This window comes from Vipera ursinii (genome assembly GCF_947247035.1).
Source record: "Vipera ursinii genome assembly, chromosome: 1".
NCBI classification, from domain to species: domain Eukaryota; kingdom Metazoa; phylum Chordata; class Lepidosauria; order Squamata; family Viperidae; genus Vipera; species Vipera ursinii.
This window is the reverse complement of record NC_139512.1, coordinates 103,901,375-103,922,131: the sequence shown is the minus strand read 5'-3', so window position 1 is coordinate 103,922,131 and position 20,757 is coordinate 103,901,375. Positions and strand designations below refer to the sequence as shown.

The 20,757-nt window shown below is 38.1% G+C and overlaps 1 protein-coding gene across 1 annotated transcript in view; it reads right to left on the bottom strand.

The window, feature by feature from the left end:
* The window catches only part of PTPRJ (protein tyrosine phosphatase receptor type J), a gene marked incomplete at its 3' end in the record, with an annotated part of 142,580 nt that overhangs the window by 63,582 nt on the left and 58,241 nt on the right, over positions 1 to 20,757 (bottom strand). Inside the window, exons 2-4 of the mRNA XM_083358716.1 lie at positions 3,716 to 3,934; positions 1,034 to 1,300; positions 242 to 514 (exon numbers count right to left, since the gene is read on the bottom strand). Of these exons, the coding sequence (XP_083214842.1) occupies positions 242 to 514; positions 1,034 to 1,300; positions 3,716 to 3,934 (759 nt within the window). The remainder of the gene's footprint in view (positions 1 to 241; positions 515 to 1,033; positions 1,301 to 3,715; positions 3,935 to 20,757) is intronic.

Here is a 20,757-nt window from a genome sequence, read left to right as displayed (position 1 = left end):
TGTTTCCAGGATGGTTTCGCGGGCCACATGAAACCACTTCGTGGGCCGGATCCGGCCCCCGGGCCTTGTGTTTGACATGTCTGCTATACATGGTATCCTTTTTTCTTCAGAAACGTATTTTTTTACTGATGTAGTAAACATGCAGACAGATGAAACCCCACCTCATTGCATATTTTATATAAACATTTTATGTATGGTAATAATGAAATATACATCACATGTCTTAATTGAACACACTTACTTGTATAAACATTTATTTCATTTGGTTCCCCTTCGGTTGGATTACCATCAGCCATTACCATTGCATATATTTTAAACTTGTATGACGTTCCAGGTTCCAAGTCAGAAATTGATACATAGGTGGTAGTAGAAGTTATATTATCAGAACGACCAGGTCCATCAATATATATTCGATAAGTGTAATTTGATGAATTTGTATCATTATTTTTCCATGTTAAATCCAGGGATGTATTAGTGATATTTTCAGCTTTAATATCATAAACAGGACTGGGCTCTGTTTAAGAGATAAAGGCTTTTACATACTGAATGATAATCAATATTAAATCTTTAGCATTTTTTTCTGTAGGGTTAGAGATCATCATGTAAAGTGCAAATTTTTAGTTCGCACAACATACAATATGTCTCTACTTAATAATTTTGACAACTCAGGGGTTTATTATAATGTTATAAGCATTTACATCTTCATTGTTCCAAGTAAGAATTATTGATGTGGAATTGAGATTGTTACCATGGATACTAGAAAGTGGACTGGGTTCTGTGAAAAAACAAAATTATTTTTACCAGTAAATAAAATAAAAATATATTGATGTAATACATGAAATATTAACAAAGAATCCAAGCACTTCTGAAATTAATGAAATTAATCATATACTTACACACTTACCTCTATAAAAAGTGTTTGCATTTAGTTTTAGATGGTCATAAAGGAGAGTGATATAATAATTACTGAAGCTCATTTAATAGCCAAAAGCACTAACTACTACAATCACTTCACTTAACTAAGTGTACTTACTGGTATGAACAACTGTTTCATTTGGGTTTCCTTCAGTCTTACCGCCATCTACTTGTGGATATATTTTAAATCTGTATGACATTCCAGGTTGTAAGTTACTAATTGGCACACTCCATTTATTAGCACTTATATTACGCAAATCACCCAGTCCATCAATATGTATTCGGTAAGTGTAATTGGATGCATTTATATCATCATTTTTCCAACTTAAGTTCAGGGTTGTGTTGGTGATATTTTCAGCGTGAATACTGTGAACAGGACTTGGCTCTGTATAAGAAACAGAAAACAATTTTCTTTGATCAGAGAATTAAAATCTTACCATATCATTAAGTATTACCAACCCAGATTACGATTTGTTAGTATATACCTCTTCTCTTTTTCACTGTTTCTAGTACTATGGTACCATTTTAACGTATGGCAATTAAAAGGATGTTTAATATTATTACAAGTTTAAAAGAACACATGGCCATTTTATCACCCATATTAAGACTTTAGAAGCAGAATGTAATAAACACATGCCATAACACTAATATTAGGATTTAATAATAAGGAAGATATACTTAGCAAAACTTAATTATTTCTACATCTGAAAGTTTCAGGCTGAAATATTATCTTGTGGCATGCAATTATATTTTTATAAGACAAGACAGAAAATGTAATTTACAGTCTACATCCCTATACAACCTGTTTGGAGATAAGATTTGTTTTAAGTAGTGCAGCAAAAATTTAAGCAATTAATCTATGAGACGTCTGTTACCATGGCATACTGTAAAAATGATAATAAAGTCTTTATGAAAGAATTCCAGCAACTACTATGTATCAAATGCAAGCCCTATTTACTATGATATCAAGATTTAAATTCTTGCACATTTTTGCGCTGTGCATTCAATATAATGATCTTGAAGCTGCTCTCTGTTGAACGGGAAGAGAGATTTCTATCTGCCCCTTCTCTAATAATGGAAAGTCTGTTTGCTTCTGGACTTCCGGGGAAGATGATGGGCTGAAGACTTTTCTGTGGAAAGCGGAGCTGATGTTGCGACCACAAACAGAAGGCCTACAAAGAGATTGGCTACTTTAACACTCTCTGGACAGAGAAAGGACATGAGATCGCCCAGGCTATTTTCCTTATGGTTGCTTCTCACCAGGAAGCCACAAGACAGCCGTGACCAGAGAGTGTAAGAAACAGGAAATGAAGAAATTCACCGTAATTGCTCCAGCCACAAAAGGAACCTTTTTAAAAAAAAAGATTCGTACTTAATTCCCAAGTTCATACTTAGAAAACTGCCAAAACAGAGAGAACCAAGAGAAAGGCTGGCTTCCACTTCTTTGGGGGAGTAAGGATACAACAGGCAATGACAAGAACAGGTGAAAGAGAAGAATATGTGAGTCCGAAAGAGTTAGTTTTACTATTCCCACCCTTCGGTTTCCTCACAAATGCTATAAAACTTATAATTGGTTGGACTGAACAACTACAGACTAGAAGCTTTAGATCTAGCAAGGAATTTCCACTGGGTTAAACAGGGAAGCTGGCAATTTGTAACAATTTTTCCACCTTACCCTCCAGTTCCATGCTGTTTCTTTGATTATGTGTCTTCAGATGGATGTCAACTATTAGTGACCACACATATCTGCTGATCTATCACTCAGCTAGTCTTTCAGGTCTTCCACTCATCACCTGTGTAACTGTTTCTGAGAGATGGAGGGGCCTCTTCTAGAAGTGTATTAAGAATTATTAAGGGAAAGAGGATGAGAAATCCTTCTGCCAGCAGAGGTTTCTGAGCTGAACTATTTGGGGATAGGGAATAAAAGCTCTCAGCTTAAACCTTTACAAACCAAAATCCTTGGGAGCAGTAACTGCATTCTGTTTAGAACACACCACAACCTGAAAAAAAAAACAATTAATGGATGACTGCATGAACAGATATTGTGAGATGGGAGACAACCTGGTGTAAATAGATAGGGTTCTGGTTTGCTGTATTATCTGAGGGTGCTACAACTTAATTTTCAGGACACACCCAGGCGTAACTGCTAATTCAAAACCTTACTTTGGCAAATGTTAATTAGGAGAATCACTTCTCACACCGTCAGAAGCAACCAGCCTGATACAAGATCAAGTTAGTATCAAGCAAGTAGAAATTGTCCTTCCCATCCAGAAGAAAATGTCTTTCCAAAAGGAGAGAATATATGTAGCTCAGGGTTGAACTGAAAGCACCATGGACTCCAAAGAATGTCTTATCCGATTAAAACATGTAGGTAGAAGAGAAGATAGAAAAACCTGAACTTTGATTACATTATAAATAAGGCTTGCACTTAAAACCTAGTTCCGGGAATTCTTTCACAATTCTTTCATGAACTTTGTGACAATATATCTACTTATCAAACACTGGGTATCTTTGGAAATCTTATTTTTTTTGTAGTTGCTTGTGTAGATAGCCAAAGGAAGTCTGATAGTAAGGCTATACTGACAAAACTAAATCCAGGTCTCATTTTCTCACTGGCTACACCTAGCTCTGAGGGGGAAAAGCTGTGATCTCTTAACTATGAGCTAATTATTAGTTCATTTGAATGAGCAAAAGTTACCTTCTATGCATATTTTTTCTCTCATCTTAAAATGTAAGAATGATAATCCTATCCGAATGATCTTGAAAACTATTTTTGTGTAATTTCTAATCCATTACTTACTTGTAAAAATGGACTTGCAGCAAGCTTCAATAGTATTATTGAAATGAACGATATACTGTAAACCAGGATAAAGTCCAGATACTGAATCATTTCCAGAATCACCCACACTTGATTTATTTTGAAACGTTGCACTCATTCTTGTAAAGTTGTCCTTTGAATGGAGACTTATTGTTGTTTCTGTTACTGTTACATTGTTTAAGGAACTGCATTTGGTATTACCTACACAGGGGAAAAAAAGAAAAAGATATTTTAAAGTAACCAGACTTTCCTAATTTAATGCAACATTATTTAGTTTTTATTCTTTATTAATTGGTGGGGGAAACAGTTTATAATTTATACAAGCTCCAGATATCATGAATTGCACAAGGGATGATGCTGTTAAGATTAGGAGGCATATATAGTACTGACGGACTGTTAACGCATTTTTCACTAGTCTGTTTGCAAAGGACATAATGCAAAGAATGGGTATGCTGCATTCTCATGGATATCCTACTGCTTCAGACTGTAAAAGGCTGGTTTAGGTAGTACCAAGCCAATACATCTGGATTTACAAAGGTGATATATTTAGCTTGGGTCTAGCACATAGTGTGAACCCAATCAACTGTACAGGTAGTCCTTGACTTACAACCACTTATTTAGCTTGTTATAACATCGACCGTTCGAAGTTATAACGGCACTGAAAAAAGGCACTTATGACCATTTTGACACATAACACTTGCAGCATTTCCAAGGTCACTGATCAAAATTCAGAGGCTTGGCAACTGGCATGTATTTGTGAGAGCTGCAGTGTCCCGGGTTCAAATGATCAGCTTTTGTGACCTTCTGACAAGCAAAGTCAATGGGGAAGCCAGATTCACTTAACAACCGTATTACTAATTTAACAACTGCAGTGATTCATTTAACCACTGTGGCGGGGAAAGTCGTAAAATGGGGCAAAACTCACTTAACAAATGTTTCACTTAGCAACATAAATGCTGGGCTCAATTGCAGTTGTAAGTTGAGGACTACCCCTAGTTTATTTAAACAAACAAATTTAATCATAGCTTACCATGCTACGTAAGCCCATTTACCTCTGTATATGAAGTTTATAATGTTATCCTTTCAACATTCAATAAAATTGTTATGGTGAACAGCAGTGTATTTCAAGTTATAGGTTAAATAAAATGATCTTTTCTAGACCTTTTATTGAAGTATGTGGTTTTAAGCTCTTATACAAATATAGTATCATCAGTGTAGATTCTGGGAAAACCTTCACGTGTAGTACTGAAAGTGGGATATAACAGCATAGTACTTACATGCAGGAATAGCTTCTACCTGTAAAAGAGGAAATCATATATAGTGTTAAAATATTTTGAATCCTGTATACAACGGACCACACTAGTATTAGTTCTATATCTCTGTATCAGTATTATAACAATATTATAGTTCTCACACACATAGTCAAATTTAAAAGTATACTGACCCCGATTCAAATTTAATGTTTCCCTTTGAGTGACATCCAGTTAAATTATTACCGGCAAATATAAAATTTAATTCTACTCCATCAAATAGTTAAACATTACTGAATAGTGTTAATTGAAACCATCCAATATCCATAATCTTCACTTACTGACTGCAATAGGGACCAGCAAATCTGTCACTAAGTGGTGTGATCATTAACCGTGATGCCATGTGACAGCCCTGACTTATCACATCCGTTCCAACTGTGGTTGATAAACAAATTGTGGGTCATTACGTGCAATATCACATGAGTGTCACTTGTGACTTCCTACTGGTTTTCTCACTGACTTTGCTTGTTAAAAGCCAGCTGAGAACACTGCAAATGGTGATCGCGCAGTTGTGGGACACTGCAACCATTGTAAATGTATGTGGGTTGTCAAGCACTCAAATTGCAACCATGTGACTATGTGGACACCGTGATGGACAGCTGCAACTTCAAGGGCCAATTGTAAGTCTCATTTTTCAGTGCCATTGTAACTTTGAATGGTGGCTGAAGAAGTGGTCAGTAAATGAGGACTGCCTGTATCATAAAAGAAAATTTCATGGCTTAGGCCCAGGATATTTGCAGGACCATCTGCTGCCAGGAACTACCTCCCATTGCCCGGTGCGCTCACACAGGGAGGGCCTCCTCAGGGTGCCGTCGGCTAGACCAGTGTTTTTCAACCTTTTTTGTGCAAAGGCACACTTGTTTCATGAAAAAAATCACGAGGCACTCCACCATTAGAAAATGTTAAAAAATTTAACTCTGTGCCTATATTGACTATATATAAAGTAATTCTCTTGAATAGGAATCAAATAAACACAAAGAAAGTATTTTATAATTACTTTTCAATTTTTCCCACGGCACACCAGGCAACATCTCGCGGCACACTAGTGTGCCGCGGAACAGTGGTTGAAAAACACTGGGCTAGACAATGTCGGCTGGTGACCCCCAGGGGGAGGGCCTTCTCTGTGGGAGCACCTGCCCTGTGGAATCAGCTTCCCCTTGAGCTCCAGATGGCCCCGGATCTCCGGTCCTTTCGTCACAGCCTTAAAACATTTGTCTTCCATCAGGCTGACCTGGACTGACGACAGGGATTTTTAAGTAGAATATTTTTAATATTTTATCATTTTATCATTGGGCCTTGTTAGTTTAATCTTTTTTAACATTTGTATTATTGTGTTTTATTGTTGTTAGCCGCCCTGAGTCCTTCAAGAGATAGGGCAGCATATAAGTCCCAAAAATAAATAAATAAATAAATAAAATAATCAAATGATAGGAATACATATTAGTTATAAATTCTAGAATCAGAAGTCAATTTATATTGAGCCCAGTATGGTCTAAATTATGAAGAGAGCTCCCCATTTCTCTTTCTTCATAAAGTAGTTAGATATAGCACTAAGCATACACAACTGTGTATGGTGACACCTACAATTCCCAGCCCAGCCTGAAGTCCATGAATGCAAAGGACATTCAGAACCTCACAATGAAACTGTGAGTTTGTAAGCTCTCTAAACAAATAAGTACTGCAAACACATAAAAATCCATAATTTCTGCTCTATAAACTTGGCCTTCTGCAATTTTAATACTTCTGAGAAATTCTAACTCAGAAATATTATAGATTCTGCAAGAGTATTGAAAGCCTAGGAGTTCCTTATATAAGGGCTTTAACATTCTTAAATTTATCTGAATATTCTCTCTAACAACACAAATTAGGCTGCTTTTCCACAATCTGTATTTCCTGCTGAAAAATTCACTTTCACATTTGATTTCATTCCTGCTGCCGTGAGATGATGTGTTAAAAGAGAATGAACCATCTACCTATGCACATTCAAATATATTACTAGTATCATTCATATTTCATAAGGCACGCAGGACACTGGAAATTATCTCATGTAATACTGACAGTACGCCAGAAGAGGTCATAATAAAACCATAAATGCACTGAAAACAAATTAAGAAAGTATTGACACATTTATAGATTGCCTTTCTCTTTCATGAAAAAAGGATCATCATCATTGCTTTCTTTCTTTTTCTGCAATGCAATTTATTCAACTTTTGATTTCTGGATTTATTTTGCAAATGTTGCAAAGTTAAATCTTATCTCCAACTCCAAAATCCCTCGTACACATTGCTTGAATTTTGAAATTACCAATTTACCCATTCATCTTACCATTTTTATCTTGCCTTTTCATTTTAAAGGAACTAATAGAAGAATATAAAATACTGTAAATAAAATAAACTCTATTGCTTGCCAGGAATCAGAAAATTTCACATTCTACATATTAAGAAACAAGATGCTTGTCAGCTCTCATCAGCCATTAGATTTCTGATATAATCTAACTGGCTAAGAAGCTAGTTAGTTTTGCCTATGTCAGGAAGTTAAGCCCAATCTTTGTCTATATAAATGAAAAAGTCAGTGTAAACTGCAGGTAGGTTGATTTTTTTAAACCTGTGTACAGTTCCTCTGATTTGTTGTTTTTAAATTTAAAAAAACGTGACTTTCACGTAAGATTTTGTTCTCTTAAAGACGGTGGTACCTCGGTATTTGACTGCTTTGAAATTCGTTTTGATGAGAAAATTTTGTCCCCGGTACTCATCGTTTGGTACCTGACGCGAAAGCTAGAACTTGTCGGTGTGGGTTGCCTTGAGACTCGCTATCCTTTCCGGCCGAAACGAAGGGTCACATGTTAGTCACATACTGATTATCGATTAATGATGAGAAGCACCACTGTATTTGAAAGGATAGGAACTATGCCTCTAGCAGCATTTTTTTTTGTAATTAATTAGTCACTTTCAATACAGATAGTCCTTGACTTATTACCAGTCACTTAGAGACAATTTGAAGTTACAATAAGACCTCTCTCCCCAAAAAGCTATTTATCACCTGGTTTCAAAGTTACGACAGTGTAGTGCCCCTATGGTCATTCGACATTAAACCAATCACAGAGATGCTGCGGCACACACACCCCGGGTGCCTATCTCCCCCCACCCATACCACCTCACCAGGTCCCTAAATGCCTTTGGCCTGCTCCCAACCCAACACTCAGTCACCCAAGGGAGCATCAAGTCACTTTGCAGAGGCTATGGGCCCATTTGAGGTTGTTGCAGTTTGTGAGATTCAGCCATCTCTCAACCCAACCGTTCAGCCACACAGGAGAGCCTCTGCGTGGCCAAGTGGGAAGCAAGTCCAATGCCTGCGGCGACCCAGAGACGAGGAAGCAGGCCCAAGGCCTGCAAGGATCCCAAGGGATGGAAAACAGAGCATGGACTGTCTCGAGGCTTTGGAGTGCAGGCTTTGGAAGGCCTGAGGTCTGATTAGGCCTCTCAGGGTCTCCCCTACCCTTGGGCCAATCCTTGCTCTGTCTAACTAGTGTATTGGGAGATCATGTGTGGGGTTATTATACAAATGATCACAGGGACCCTTCGCTTAACGACTATCATAAGTTGTGACCAAAACAGGCAGGCTCCATTACCGTCATAACTTGAAGCTACCTGTATTTTGTACTGTATATAAAGAGCAACACAGAAATGTGGTGGTGGAAGCAAATTTTGGATTTGCACAGCATACTAAACCAGGATAAACTGGATGGTGTAATTTGTGATTCTGTGTGTTCTGTAAGGTCAGCCTTTACTTCGTTGTGTTGTGTAAATTAGTCCTTATTGTAAGTCATAATATGGCTTATTTGTGCACACCACATTAGAGATATGAAGAAACTTTCACTGAATTTCATTTTGCCATGTTGTACGGACACAGCCACAGTGTTCTTTTTCCAGTTACTCCTACTAGAAGTCTTCAGTGACTCCAAAACAATACCACCTCTGGCTTGTGGGTGGAAGGGTGAGGTGACTGTGAACTCACTGGCATTTCTAAGAACGACTGTCTCCTCTGCAAAATGCCTTCTATCTCCAGAGACTGGAATAATAAAGAAAAAGTTTCAAACCTATCTAGCCGGCACTAGTAAATTAATTGGGGATGGGCGGGAGGAAAATCAGTAGAAAGGGTATGGATCTGAGATCAAATAGGTCTGATATTATAGCAGTCAAGTATTGCCTGATATTCTGCTTTGTACTCATTGTATATTTCACTGGACATTTCCTTTGTCCCCAATATCTTTCTTTCCACAGTAGCTTTCCATAACCTCATAATAGTTAGTGATGCAAGACAGAATTTTATTGCTGTTTGCAAGCATCTAAAAAGCGATTTAAAAAGTTATGTGGTTATCTTCCCAAGCTGTAACATAAGAACACTTTGTCCAAGAAAACTCTTTTATGTAGTAATTCTTTTAATTGCATAATATATAAGTCGCATATGCATTAACTTACTTTGTTTATGGTATCTCTTCTAAATTTAGTAAGTTATTAACTTATTCATACAAAGAAGTTTTAATGCTTCTTTTTGAAAGAACATAATAATTTACGTATTTCTACGCTTCAACACAATCACCAGCTAAATTTCTTCTAATTCATTCCCCTTGATTCTTGCTCTGTTTTTTCTTCTCTCCATAACCAAATATACATACTCCTGTCAACATAAGGCATTTCAGGACATTTATTGAAGCAATGTAGTCTTTAAAGCGTAACAGAGCAAAGGTAGTTCTCGACTTACAACTTTTTGTTTAGTGACTGTTCAAGGTTATAATAGCACTTAGAAGAAAAAGTGACTTATGACCATTTTTCACATTTACAACTGTTGCGCATACCCATGATCACATGTTCAAAATTCAGACGCTTTGGCAACTGGCATGTATTTATGATGGGTGCAGTGACCTGGGGTCATGTGATCACCTTTTGTGACTTTCTGACAAGTTAACAGGGAAGACAGATTCATTTGATAACCGTGTTACTAATTTAACAACTGCTGAGATTCACTTAACAACTGTGGCATGAAAGGCTGTAAAACACTTAGCAACACTTAGCAACAGAAATTTTGGGCTCAATTTTGGTTGTAAATCAAGGACTACCTCTAATGGCTATCCCTCTAACCTTAGGTTGTTTTAATTTACAAAGGCCTGGCATCAGATGCAGATGATACTGCTTGGTTCTGAAAGACTAGCATATCTTATTTGAGAAGCTGCAAAACCTAAGATAAATTAAGCATTTTGCAAAGGTGCCTTCGAATGAAATATGGAAGTAAGCACTTTCTGACTATGGAGGCAAAACCAAGTGCAGCCAGATTTGGTTTAGGGGCTATCTTTATTTGGAGAGGTAAAATGATTTATTTATTTCCTGCCTTTATTATTTTTACAAATAATTTATTTATTTTTTATTTATTTTAATCCCATTTATATCCCGCCCTTCTCCGAAGACTCAGGGCGGCTTACAATTTAAGCACAAACCAATGTGCTTAGCAATAATAAAGGCAGTGAACATACCTTTGCCCTCCCATTTTCTGTACAACAGTAAGGTAGGTTGGGCTGAGAAAGAATGACTGATCCAAGTCACCCAGCCAGCTTTCATGAGTAAGGCAGGAGTAGAACTCACACCTTTAACAACTAGTCCAAACTGCCACTAAATTTCTCCCTTTTTGGAAATCTTTAGGCTAAATCTTTCTATATATTTTAAAAACAGCTGATTTATGCTGTAGTTTGAAAAACCTACTTTTGTAAAATCATCTGAATCAACCTAAGTAGGCCATAGTTTATATATTTATAGGTTATATACAGCAATGCTTTATTTTAAATTATCGTGGCATTTAAATGTTAATGTATATTAATAAAGCAGACATTTGTGCATGTTTTATAAATTTATCACAGAACATGTTGTTAAAAATTGTATTTACTGTTAAGTAACATTCTATTGTCTTTTTTCACTACATAAAAAGTGCACCATCAGGAGCTTGAAATAATGAAGTAAAGCCGGTAAAACCTGAAAGAAAAGTACCAGTTAGATGTCAGTGAGATCCCCATCTCACCATAAAAGAATTTTGCAATTTCATCTACAGTTCTATAAATCACAGAGTATCCTTCTAGCTGGTCAATCGTATGCTGTTTGCTGATTCCAAAATTAACAAAAAAGCGTACGTAGTTTTATAGCTATGGATTTATTTATAGAAATGCTTCTCAAGAATTTAGAATCTATGGAAGTTCAAGCTACAAACGTTGAAATGTAAGGACGTAACTATATGCCCATAGAGTTGAAAAGAAAATCCACTGGAAGCACGACAGGATCATTTGAAAGGGGAAGAGAAGAAAAGACACTGTAAAATGTCAAAGAAGCAAGAAAAGAGGAGGAAATCTCCCGAAAGCTTTGCAAATAAAATAAAATAAATAAAATAAAATCATCAGACTATGATGATTTATATTAGGTTGGAAGTTCCTCTTCCATTGCTCAGAAACATATGGAATAAAGTCTTATGTGGCAAGGCACAATCTCACTGAAAGATCTTTTTTAATCCTTATGACAACCAACGACGCTATCTGGATTACCGGCTGCCTATTCATATGCCATGCACATTTTATAAAATGAAAACAGGTCCTAACTGTCCCATGGAAAAAGCCATAGACCTACTGAACCAATAAACATACAAAGTTTCCTATTAAGCAGTGGACAAGTAAATGGTCCTCATATTTAGTTCTTTCCCTCAAATCAGTGAACCCACCTTGATCCAACATACAAATTCAAATTTCTATTAGCAGGTATCCCAAAATATAGGAGGAACAGCACTTTCATGTGTCTGGGAATACAAATCATCATTGAAGTATAATAAAATTTGCTCTCAATGAGCAAAGTTCAGAAACCATAAATCTAGTATTAGTCTAGATAGAATATGCGGGAAAAAAAACTATGACACATCTCAGAAATGTCCAATGAAGGAAAATTTTATCACAAGTGAAGGCAAATAAATGAATAAGTCCCAGGATAATGTTGCAAGATTGAATCTAGGTCGAACACCAGAACCAGAGATCTTGAAAATTCTATTTTTCAGAAAAAAGCAGAGCTTCCAAAAAAACCACATCCCTGTGATGTTATATCTACTGTAGTTGACCTTGGCTAAATTTGAAAATCTAAGCAGCATTGGATCCAGCTTGATGAGAGAACATCAGGAAATCCCCCAGCTGAAAGCTAAACTAAGAAGTAAAAAAAAAATTATACAGGAAAAGCAATAACCATTTCTGCATTTCAGCAACATGGTTGTGTCTATGTGGTCACTAGGTGTTGCGCTGGCTTAACTTGAGGAAGACTTTACTTGTTTAACACCGCCAAATGCTATTAGGTCTGTCCTAATATTAGACTATGTCTACCCACATACAAATTCTGATCAGGAATTTCTCTGAATCTCATATTTTTTTGCTCTAGGCAACAGATTTACAAATCATCGTGTTTGGAATACAGAATCTTGGATTATTTCTTTGACCAATGCCGCATTCTTCACTGTTAATTAGCTAAACAAGTGAAGATCCCATTTTCCCATTGTGGACATAAGTATAGTTTCATTTCATCAAACAAAAGAGAAATAAACAATTAATTAAGGATACCCGTTTGATAACCCTAACTTCTTTCAGAAAATCTGACCCTTGGGCATTTTAAGGAATCACGTACTCTAGTCTAGTCTATCCCTCAATTTATTACTTTGTTTGCTACTGTCACATACTTTGTCCACCATATAATTACATTAAGTTACACTATTATATATAAAGAACCCCATTCAGCCAGTTTCAGACAAAATCGGGCATAACTTCATAAACATATACAATCAATCTATTTCAGTGGAAAGTCTGAAAACCCAGGGCCTAGATTCGCACATTTAAATCAAGTATAATGTTATTTAATTTTGATTTAGTATGTTAGTCATGGCTAAAATTGATTAAATAAACCATAGATTACCATATGAAAACCAAGTTAGTGAATTTCTGAAAAGTGTTCAGGTTTAAACATAAGCTTTACATCATCATCATCATCATCATTCAAGGTGCTGGTAATGACCTACAAAGCCCTACATGGTATGGGTCCGGAGTACCTTAGGGAGCACCTGTGGCCGGCATCAACTTCCCTCCGTCCAGTGCGCTCCCACAGAGAGGGCCTCCTGAGGGTGCCACCGGTCAGAGAATGCCGACTGGTGGCCCCCAGGGGGAGGGCGTTCTCTGTGGGTGTGCCTGACATGTGGAACCGTTTACCGGTGGAGCTCCGGATGGCTCCCGACCTTCGCTCCTTCCGACGTGATCTAAAAACCTATTTGTTTGAACAAGCCGGCCTGGTCTGATGGGTTTGGGTTTTAATTATTGTTTTAAGTAATTTATTTATTGTATTTGGGCACTATGATTTAATCTGTTTTTAATTTTTGTATTTTGGTATTTATTGCCCTGTTCACCGCCCTGAGTCCTTCGGGAGAAGGGCGGTATACAAATTAAATAAAATACAAATACAAATAAAAAATCATGCGGTATTTTTTCTCTCCAGTGGCCAGAGCAGAAACGTCCATGGAAGAGCAGCTGGAAGGAAGGGGGCAATCCTGTAGCAGACCAGCTTGACCCCAGCAGGGCACTGACCTCTGAAGGGCCCTCCTCTGTGCAACCTGGAATGTTTTCATTGGAGGGCTTTGACAGTGTTCTGGATGAACACTGGATCATGGATCATCTTGATCCAGCTTCGGCCTCCATCTTCTCACCAGCAGGCTCATGTCCTGTACAGGCTGGAGCCATAACCTCGCCCATTCTAGCATCAGAACTAAACAATCAGCTAGATCCATGATTAAAATGTGCAATCTTTCAGCATCAAATGGTATGCTGGTTTATGAGTCAGCAGCAAATGTGGGCTACATCAAGTCATGGAAAAAGAAAAAATAATCACTGTTTATTTGCTCATGTGCAAACGAATTCATTCCATAATATATTTTAAATATAGCAAACAATACTATGTGAACCATAATTTCACATAATCCTCAGAGGGATATGGATGTTTCTCAAAACCTGCACAGTTGTGCCTCATTCTTATCATTTAGTAACCTACGACAGTAAACTGTTAATAACAAAGGGTGTGTGTATGTGAGAGAGACAGATAGACAGACAGACAGGTGGGGGAATTCAAGAGGAGGTAAGGAGGCATCTCTTACCATACAGAGTCTCAGGGCTGGTAGGGATCAAACCAGAATGGCTTCGATCAGGAATAGGTCCTTGCCTAACAACTGATGGGATGTGGTTAACAAAAGGCATGGGTTCTCAAGAGATTGCTTTCATTAAATTTTGTAAGTTCTAGTCCCAATTACTGTTGTCAACCAAGGACTACACGTATTGTTTCTCAGTTGTCTTTTGAGTAAAAAAGACCACATCGCTTTTCATATATAAGATATTTCATAGCAGCTTTCATGCTTTCTGTTAAAATTGCTGTTATTTTTTTATAGCCATTGTTTAATATTGATATTGGATGGTAAATTTTGGGTAAGGTTGGATTTTGATCTTCTTTGTGTATTAAAGCAATATTTGCTGCTTTCCAAGATTCTGGAACCATTACTTTTGGTAATACAGAGTCCATTATTGTTTGTAAGGACAGTGTCAAATTGTCGTCAAAATATTTGTAGTATAATGCAGGTAGTCCACCAGGGCCTAGAGCTTTTCCTGAGTTATTATTTTTATGGCATCCATTATTTCTCTTACTGCTACAGGTCCAGTCTGTGTACAAATGGAGGCAATTCAACACAATTGTTATCTCCCCAGGAATCATCAGCCAACCGAGATCACACCAAGAACAAAACATGTAATGCTCTGGGAGGTCTCAAAAAACTCCGGGAGTTCATCTATGTAGCTAAAGGTTTCTCTCACATTGAGAATGTCAGGGTTCATGAGTTCATAATTGGGAGTACACTGAACAATGGTGAACGTAGCAGGGTTGCAAGAAGAAAACCACTATAGTCCAAAAAGAACATTGCAGCCTGCAGTTTGTGAAAGACCATGTGGATTAGCCAAAAGGCCACTGGAAGCATGTTCAGTGAATGGATAAGACCAAAATAGGGCTTTGGGGCTTGAAAGAAAAGCATTATGTTTGGTAAGAGACAAAACCTGCATTCCAACATAAGAATCCTATCCCACCTATGAAACACGGTGATGATATATTATGGTTTTGGCTTGTCTTGTTGCCTCTGATCTGAGAAAGCTTGCTATCACTGATGAAACTATAAATTCTGAATTGCACTAGCAAATTCTACAGGAAGATGTCAGGACATCTGTCTACAAACCGAAGCTCAAGAGAAAACAGATCATGCATCAAGACAAGAACCCAAAGCACACAAGCCGAACAAACAAAGAAGAGTTAAAACAGGAGAAAGATAGAATGGAATGGCATGATGTGGAAGGACCTAAAGAAGGACCTAAAGAAGGCAATTCATGAGAGAAAGCCAGCCAACACCCCTGAGTTGCAACTGTTCAGTAAAGAGGAACGGACAGACATCCCTCTGAGCCAATGTGCAGGACAGATCCACAATTACAGTACTGGAAATGTTGAAGTTGCAGCCATTTACTGCCCAACAAACCAGTTACTGGAAGCAAAGGTTCACACACATTTACCACACCCAAATATGAAGTTTTGGATCATTTTCCTCAACAAATCAATGAGCAAGTATAATGTTTTTGTTTCATTTAATCTAGTTTTGTGACTTGTGTGGACAGCAGATCATGTTTTTAGATTGTATTTATGCAGAAATGTTGAAAACTCAAAAAGGTTCACAAACTTTTAAGCACCACTCTGTTTTGTCCTTTACTGACTGGTAAAGAACATCAAAACAGAAAGAAATGTAGACATTTTCGCTGTGGGATAAGTTTCTTATTACATTTCATTTTGTTCCATTGTTGTGGTTTCTGCCGTAAAAGACAGAGAAGAATTTTTTTGGGTCTTCTCCTAAATTTCTTCTGAAAGCATCTATTTTATTAAAAAAAAAAAACAACCCATCAAATAACCAATTTATACAAAAAACACATGACAATACTTTTAGGGTTACAAAGTTAAAGAACATTATAATTCATCCTTCCTCAAACTAGTCTATTCCAAGCCTGTTGGACTAGAATTTTTAATATCCCCAGCTAACCTTGCCATGGTTGCTGGAAGTCAGACGATGTGCAAATTTTATTTTTCTCAATAATAAAAAATGGATTACAGCACATCATTTCAGGAGGGTGCCAAGTTATGAGAAGACAATTCTAACCATTCTTAGTTCCCATTAGGTTGTGAAGAAAAAGTGATTTGTAAGGCTGCTATTGGTAAAAGGTTTACAGATAGTCCTCGGTTTAACATCCATTTGTTCAGCAACTGTTCAGATTTATGTGAGCGGAGTGATGAAAAAAATGGTAGTACAATCAGTTTTCAAAGTTCTGGCCATTGCAGCACCACCACCCCCCATTCACATAATCTTGATCTGTGTGCTCAGGTGCCCGGCTTGCGATTGTGCTATGTCTCAGGGAGCTCCGGCATATGATCACCATTTGCAGCCTTCCCTGCCAGTTTTCCCATAAACCAAGCCAAAGGAGATGCCAGCAGGGATCATAAATCCCTCTAGTAATTTGGTCCCCCCTTTTCTCTCTACTGCAGTACTCCTCACTCGCATGCAGCTGACTCACGTGCAGCCTGGCCTCACCCATCCACCCCCCACATGGCACCTCATCCCATATCTGGGATTCCTGCCTCTTCCTGCTTAATGAAGAACCATGGTGGCACAGTGGTTAGATAGTCCTCGACTTACAACCACAATCGAGCCCTAAATTTCTGTTGCTAAGTGAGACAACTGTTGCGTGAGTTTTGCCCCATTTTACCACATTTCTTGCCACAGCTGTTAAGTGAAGTTGTTAAGTTAGTGACAACGGTTGTTAAGTGAATCTGTCTTCCTCATTGACTTTGCCTGTCAGAAGGTCACACAGGGTGATTATGTGACCCCAGAGCACTGCAATCATCATAAACGTGAGTCAGTTGCCAAGTGTCTGAATTTGGATCACATGACCATGGGGATGCTGAAAAGGTCATAGCTGGAAAATACGGTCATCAGTCACTTCTTTCAGTGCCGTTGTACCTTTGAATGGTCACTAAATGAACTGTTGTGAGTTGAGGACTGCCTGTATTGCAGTCTAATTCTGCCGAGTGCCAGCAGTTCGATTCTGACAGGCTCAAGGTTGACTCAGCCTTCCATCCTTCCGAGGTCGGTAAAATGAGGACCCATAGGCTGACTCTGTAAACCGCTTAGAGAGGGCTGTAAAAGTACCACGAAGCAAGCGTCTAAGTGCTATTCCTATTGCTATTAACAACCCACGCAGGCCTGGGGTTACAATGGCAACTGGGACTGTCTGGGATTGCTGTTGCTAAGTTATGCAGTCACATGACGTCAGACTTTATTACAGCATTGCCTGATGACAGCAATCCCGGTCCCAACTGCCACTGTAGCCCTAGGATTACCTGTAGTCAGGTTTCTAACTTATTTTTAGATCTACCATAATAACCATCTAGCTCAGAGTCTCCAACCTTGGCAATTGTAAGAATTGTGGACTTCAGCTCCCAGAATTCCCCAGCCAGCCATAAAGATTAAAATTGTTATTGTTATACAAGCTAGATCAGGGGTCTCCAACCTTGGCAATTGTAAGAATTGTGGACTTCAACTCCCAGAATTCCCCAGCCAGCCATAGTGGCTGAGGAATTCTGGGAATTGAAGTCCACAAATCTTAATTTTAATTTTTAATCTTTTTTTACCCCCAAACCTTTCCCTTCTTGAAAGACATTAACAGTGATACAAGACAGCCAAACAGAACTAGGATGATTACTACTCAGGTCTTCTCAACCATGCACATCTCTTCGTTGCCATTTGCAACCGATGCATTTTCTAGACAAAACTATCCAAAGTCTTATTGGTCCATAATGCCTGATAGACAGCATCCCCACTGTGTTATCCATTCTTGTAAAATTTTATTATCCCTCATTTCAGACTACCCTTTTCTTCAATCTCATGTATTCCAGACGTGTTGAACCAAGATTTACAGTTAAAAACTTAATTTATGATTCAATGCATTAAGTACAACCAACATTCTACAGAGAGAGCCTAGAAATCATAGCAGAAGGGGTCATAACTCCTCCCTTTTAATAGGGGTAGGGGTTCCTAATAATTCTGAATGTGCAACATTACTTGTTAGACTAGCTCTAATATAGGCTAGATTAATACATTTCATCACTTTTTCAAGGGGAAACAGAATAATACAGGCAGCTGATTCTACCAAGAGGAAAATAAATCCTATTATTAATGTAAATCTAATGAATTATTCCAGAAAGTTGATTCTTGTTTCATACCAAGCTCCTACATATCCTATTAGCTTGCAAAATAGAGAGGGATGCAATGCAATGGTCCAGTTAGCTTAGCAATCTGTGTCCCTTAGTGGCTCAGTTCCCAGCAGTTGGTATTTGAGAAAAATCAGTGGATATTAGATTAGACAAAATGTATGTTTTACAGACAATGATCCAGAAACAAGAGTGACAGGCCAACCACTCCAACACAGTCTATTAGTAAGCCTCCATACATATGTCTGCCTAGGAATCCAAGGAGAAAGTTTTTCTAATCTAGTTCCGACTTCTCCTTGCCATCCTAAATTTCCATATCGAAAGTTTTTTTTAATTAAATAGCATTAAATTAATAATATTATTCATTTGCAGTAGGAAGATGTACAGACGTGATCTCTCTCTAAACAAATCCTTTCTCACATATTTGTAGCATTCTCTGAAGGTGTATCAACAACTGGTATGTGGATGAGGTTGATGTAATAAGACACTGTTTATTTGGACTTTCACTGAGTTTTGCTGCAACCCCACCTGGGAGTATAGTGAAGAGATGTTATTGCTACCCTGCACATAGAGCATCACAGCACAGAAAAGGTACACAATAAAAGTAACCGAAGTGATCTGGAGCAATAGTCTTCATAGGATACGGTACCGCATCTGAGGGATTTTAAATAATGTAACAATAATAAAGCATGAAAGGATGAATAGAGGTGTATAAAATTATATATTGAGAAAGCTGCCCCACCCAAAAAATATTAGGACAGGGAATTTTCCAGGCATCATTCCAAGCTGAATGATGGGAGATTCAAAAGAAATACAAGGAGCCTCTGTAAACAGTGGAATTTTCAACAAAAAGTTCTAGTTTCTGTCACGAGTTCACATAACTATCTGTAGCAGTTGCTAAGAAACAAGAGAGCAAGAGCATGCTAATATAGTCACATCTTGTTTGTGGGTTACCACTAGGATATCATCAGCCACCATGGGGATTAAATGCTGCATTCACCTTTGATCTAATCCAGCCCTGTCTTATTTGTCCACTGTTAAACTAAATTTCTGACACAAGAAACTGATTTGCATAGAAATAGAATGCACCGACTGTGAAAGAATTACATATTGTATTTGCTTGCTAATCAAGGTCTTTTTTTATTCTGATGCTTTAGCTCTCAAATTCAATCCATACAGAATTACAAATGGAGAAGGTCTTGAATTCTTTTCGTTATTAGGTTAAAATATTATTGCTGACCCCGGGCATATAGAATATTTTAATATCTGAAAATGATCTTTAGATCAGGGCTTTTCAATCTTTCTACCCATGGTACCATTTTTAGGATATGGCAACATCCGAGTACCATCAGTCACCTAGCAAGGTGTCAAAAACTTGATGACAAAAAAAAAGGGAAAAAGTGATGGAAATACAGGTAGTCCTCAACTTACAACAGTTCGCTTAGTGGCTGTTAAGTTACAATGGCACTGAAAAAAGTGCCCCCAAGCCACAGCTGAGCAAGACACCTGCCTGCCCGCCCGGCAGCGCTCTTCCTCCTGTCCGAGGTTTTTATTGTTGTGACATTTCTGTTGAGGATTGGCAGCAGGGGTGAGGTGGGGGGGGGTGTTTGGTTTTTATTCCCCCCCCCCTCTGCTGGGTAGTTGCAGAAGGTTTTGGTCACTTCACATGACCCTGGGACACTGTGACCATCATAAACATGAATCAGTTGCCAAGCATCTGAATGTAACTCACAAGACCCTGGAGATGCTGCAACATTTCAGCTGATCGGCATTTCTTCTGGGCTCAGAAGCACCAGGATCAGCGCTGAGCTCCAGCTGGAGCCTGGTGCTTCCACTGAGCCTTGACAGCCCCAAAGAAGTGCTGATCCTGGCAGCCCTGACAACCCTGCAGCTCCAGCCGTCTCTCACCCAGGCTTGTGTGGTGCTGCCATTCCCCTCCCCCGCTACCACTTTTCTAGGATGGTCGTGTATCACTTGCCAGGTGCCAATGTACCACAGGTGGTACCCGTACCACTGGTTGAAAAGCCCTGCCTTAGATGTATTAGTATACTGTGTTTTTTAATCAATGTTATTATGTTTATTATTGATTTTACTGTATGTAAGCTTGCTTGGATTTTTGAACGAAGTTATGTTTAAAACCTAAAATAAGACATACCAGTACTAGTAAAGCAGAATGAAGCAACAATGCACCATATTTCAAATACATTTGTTAAACTAGTTTCCTGCTACATACAGTATTATCTACGTGTACACAGCTTTACAAAGGAAAAGGTGGTTCTGCAGATCATTATGTCTAGCTACAAGGTGGATGTGCTTAAGA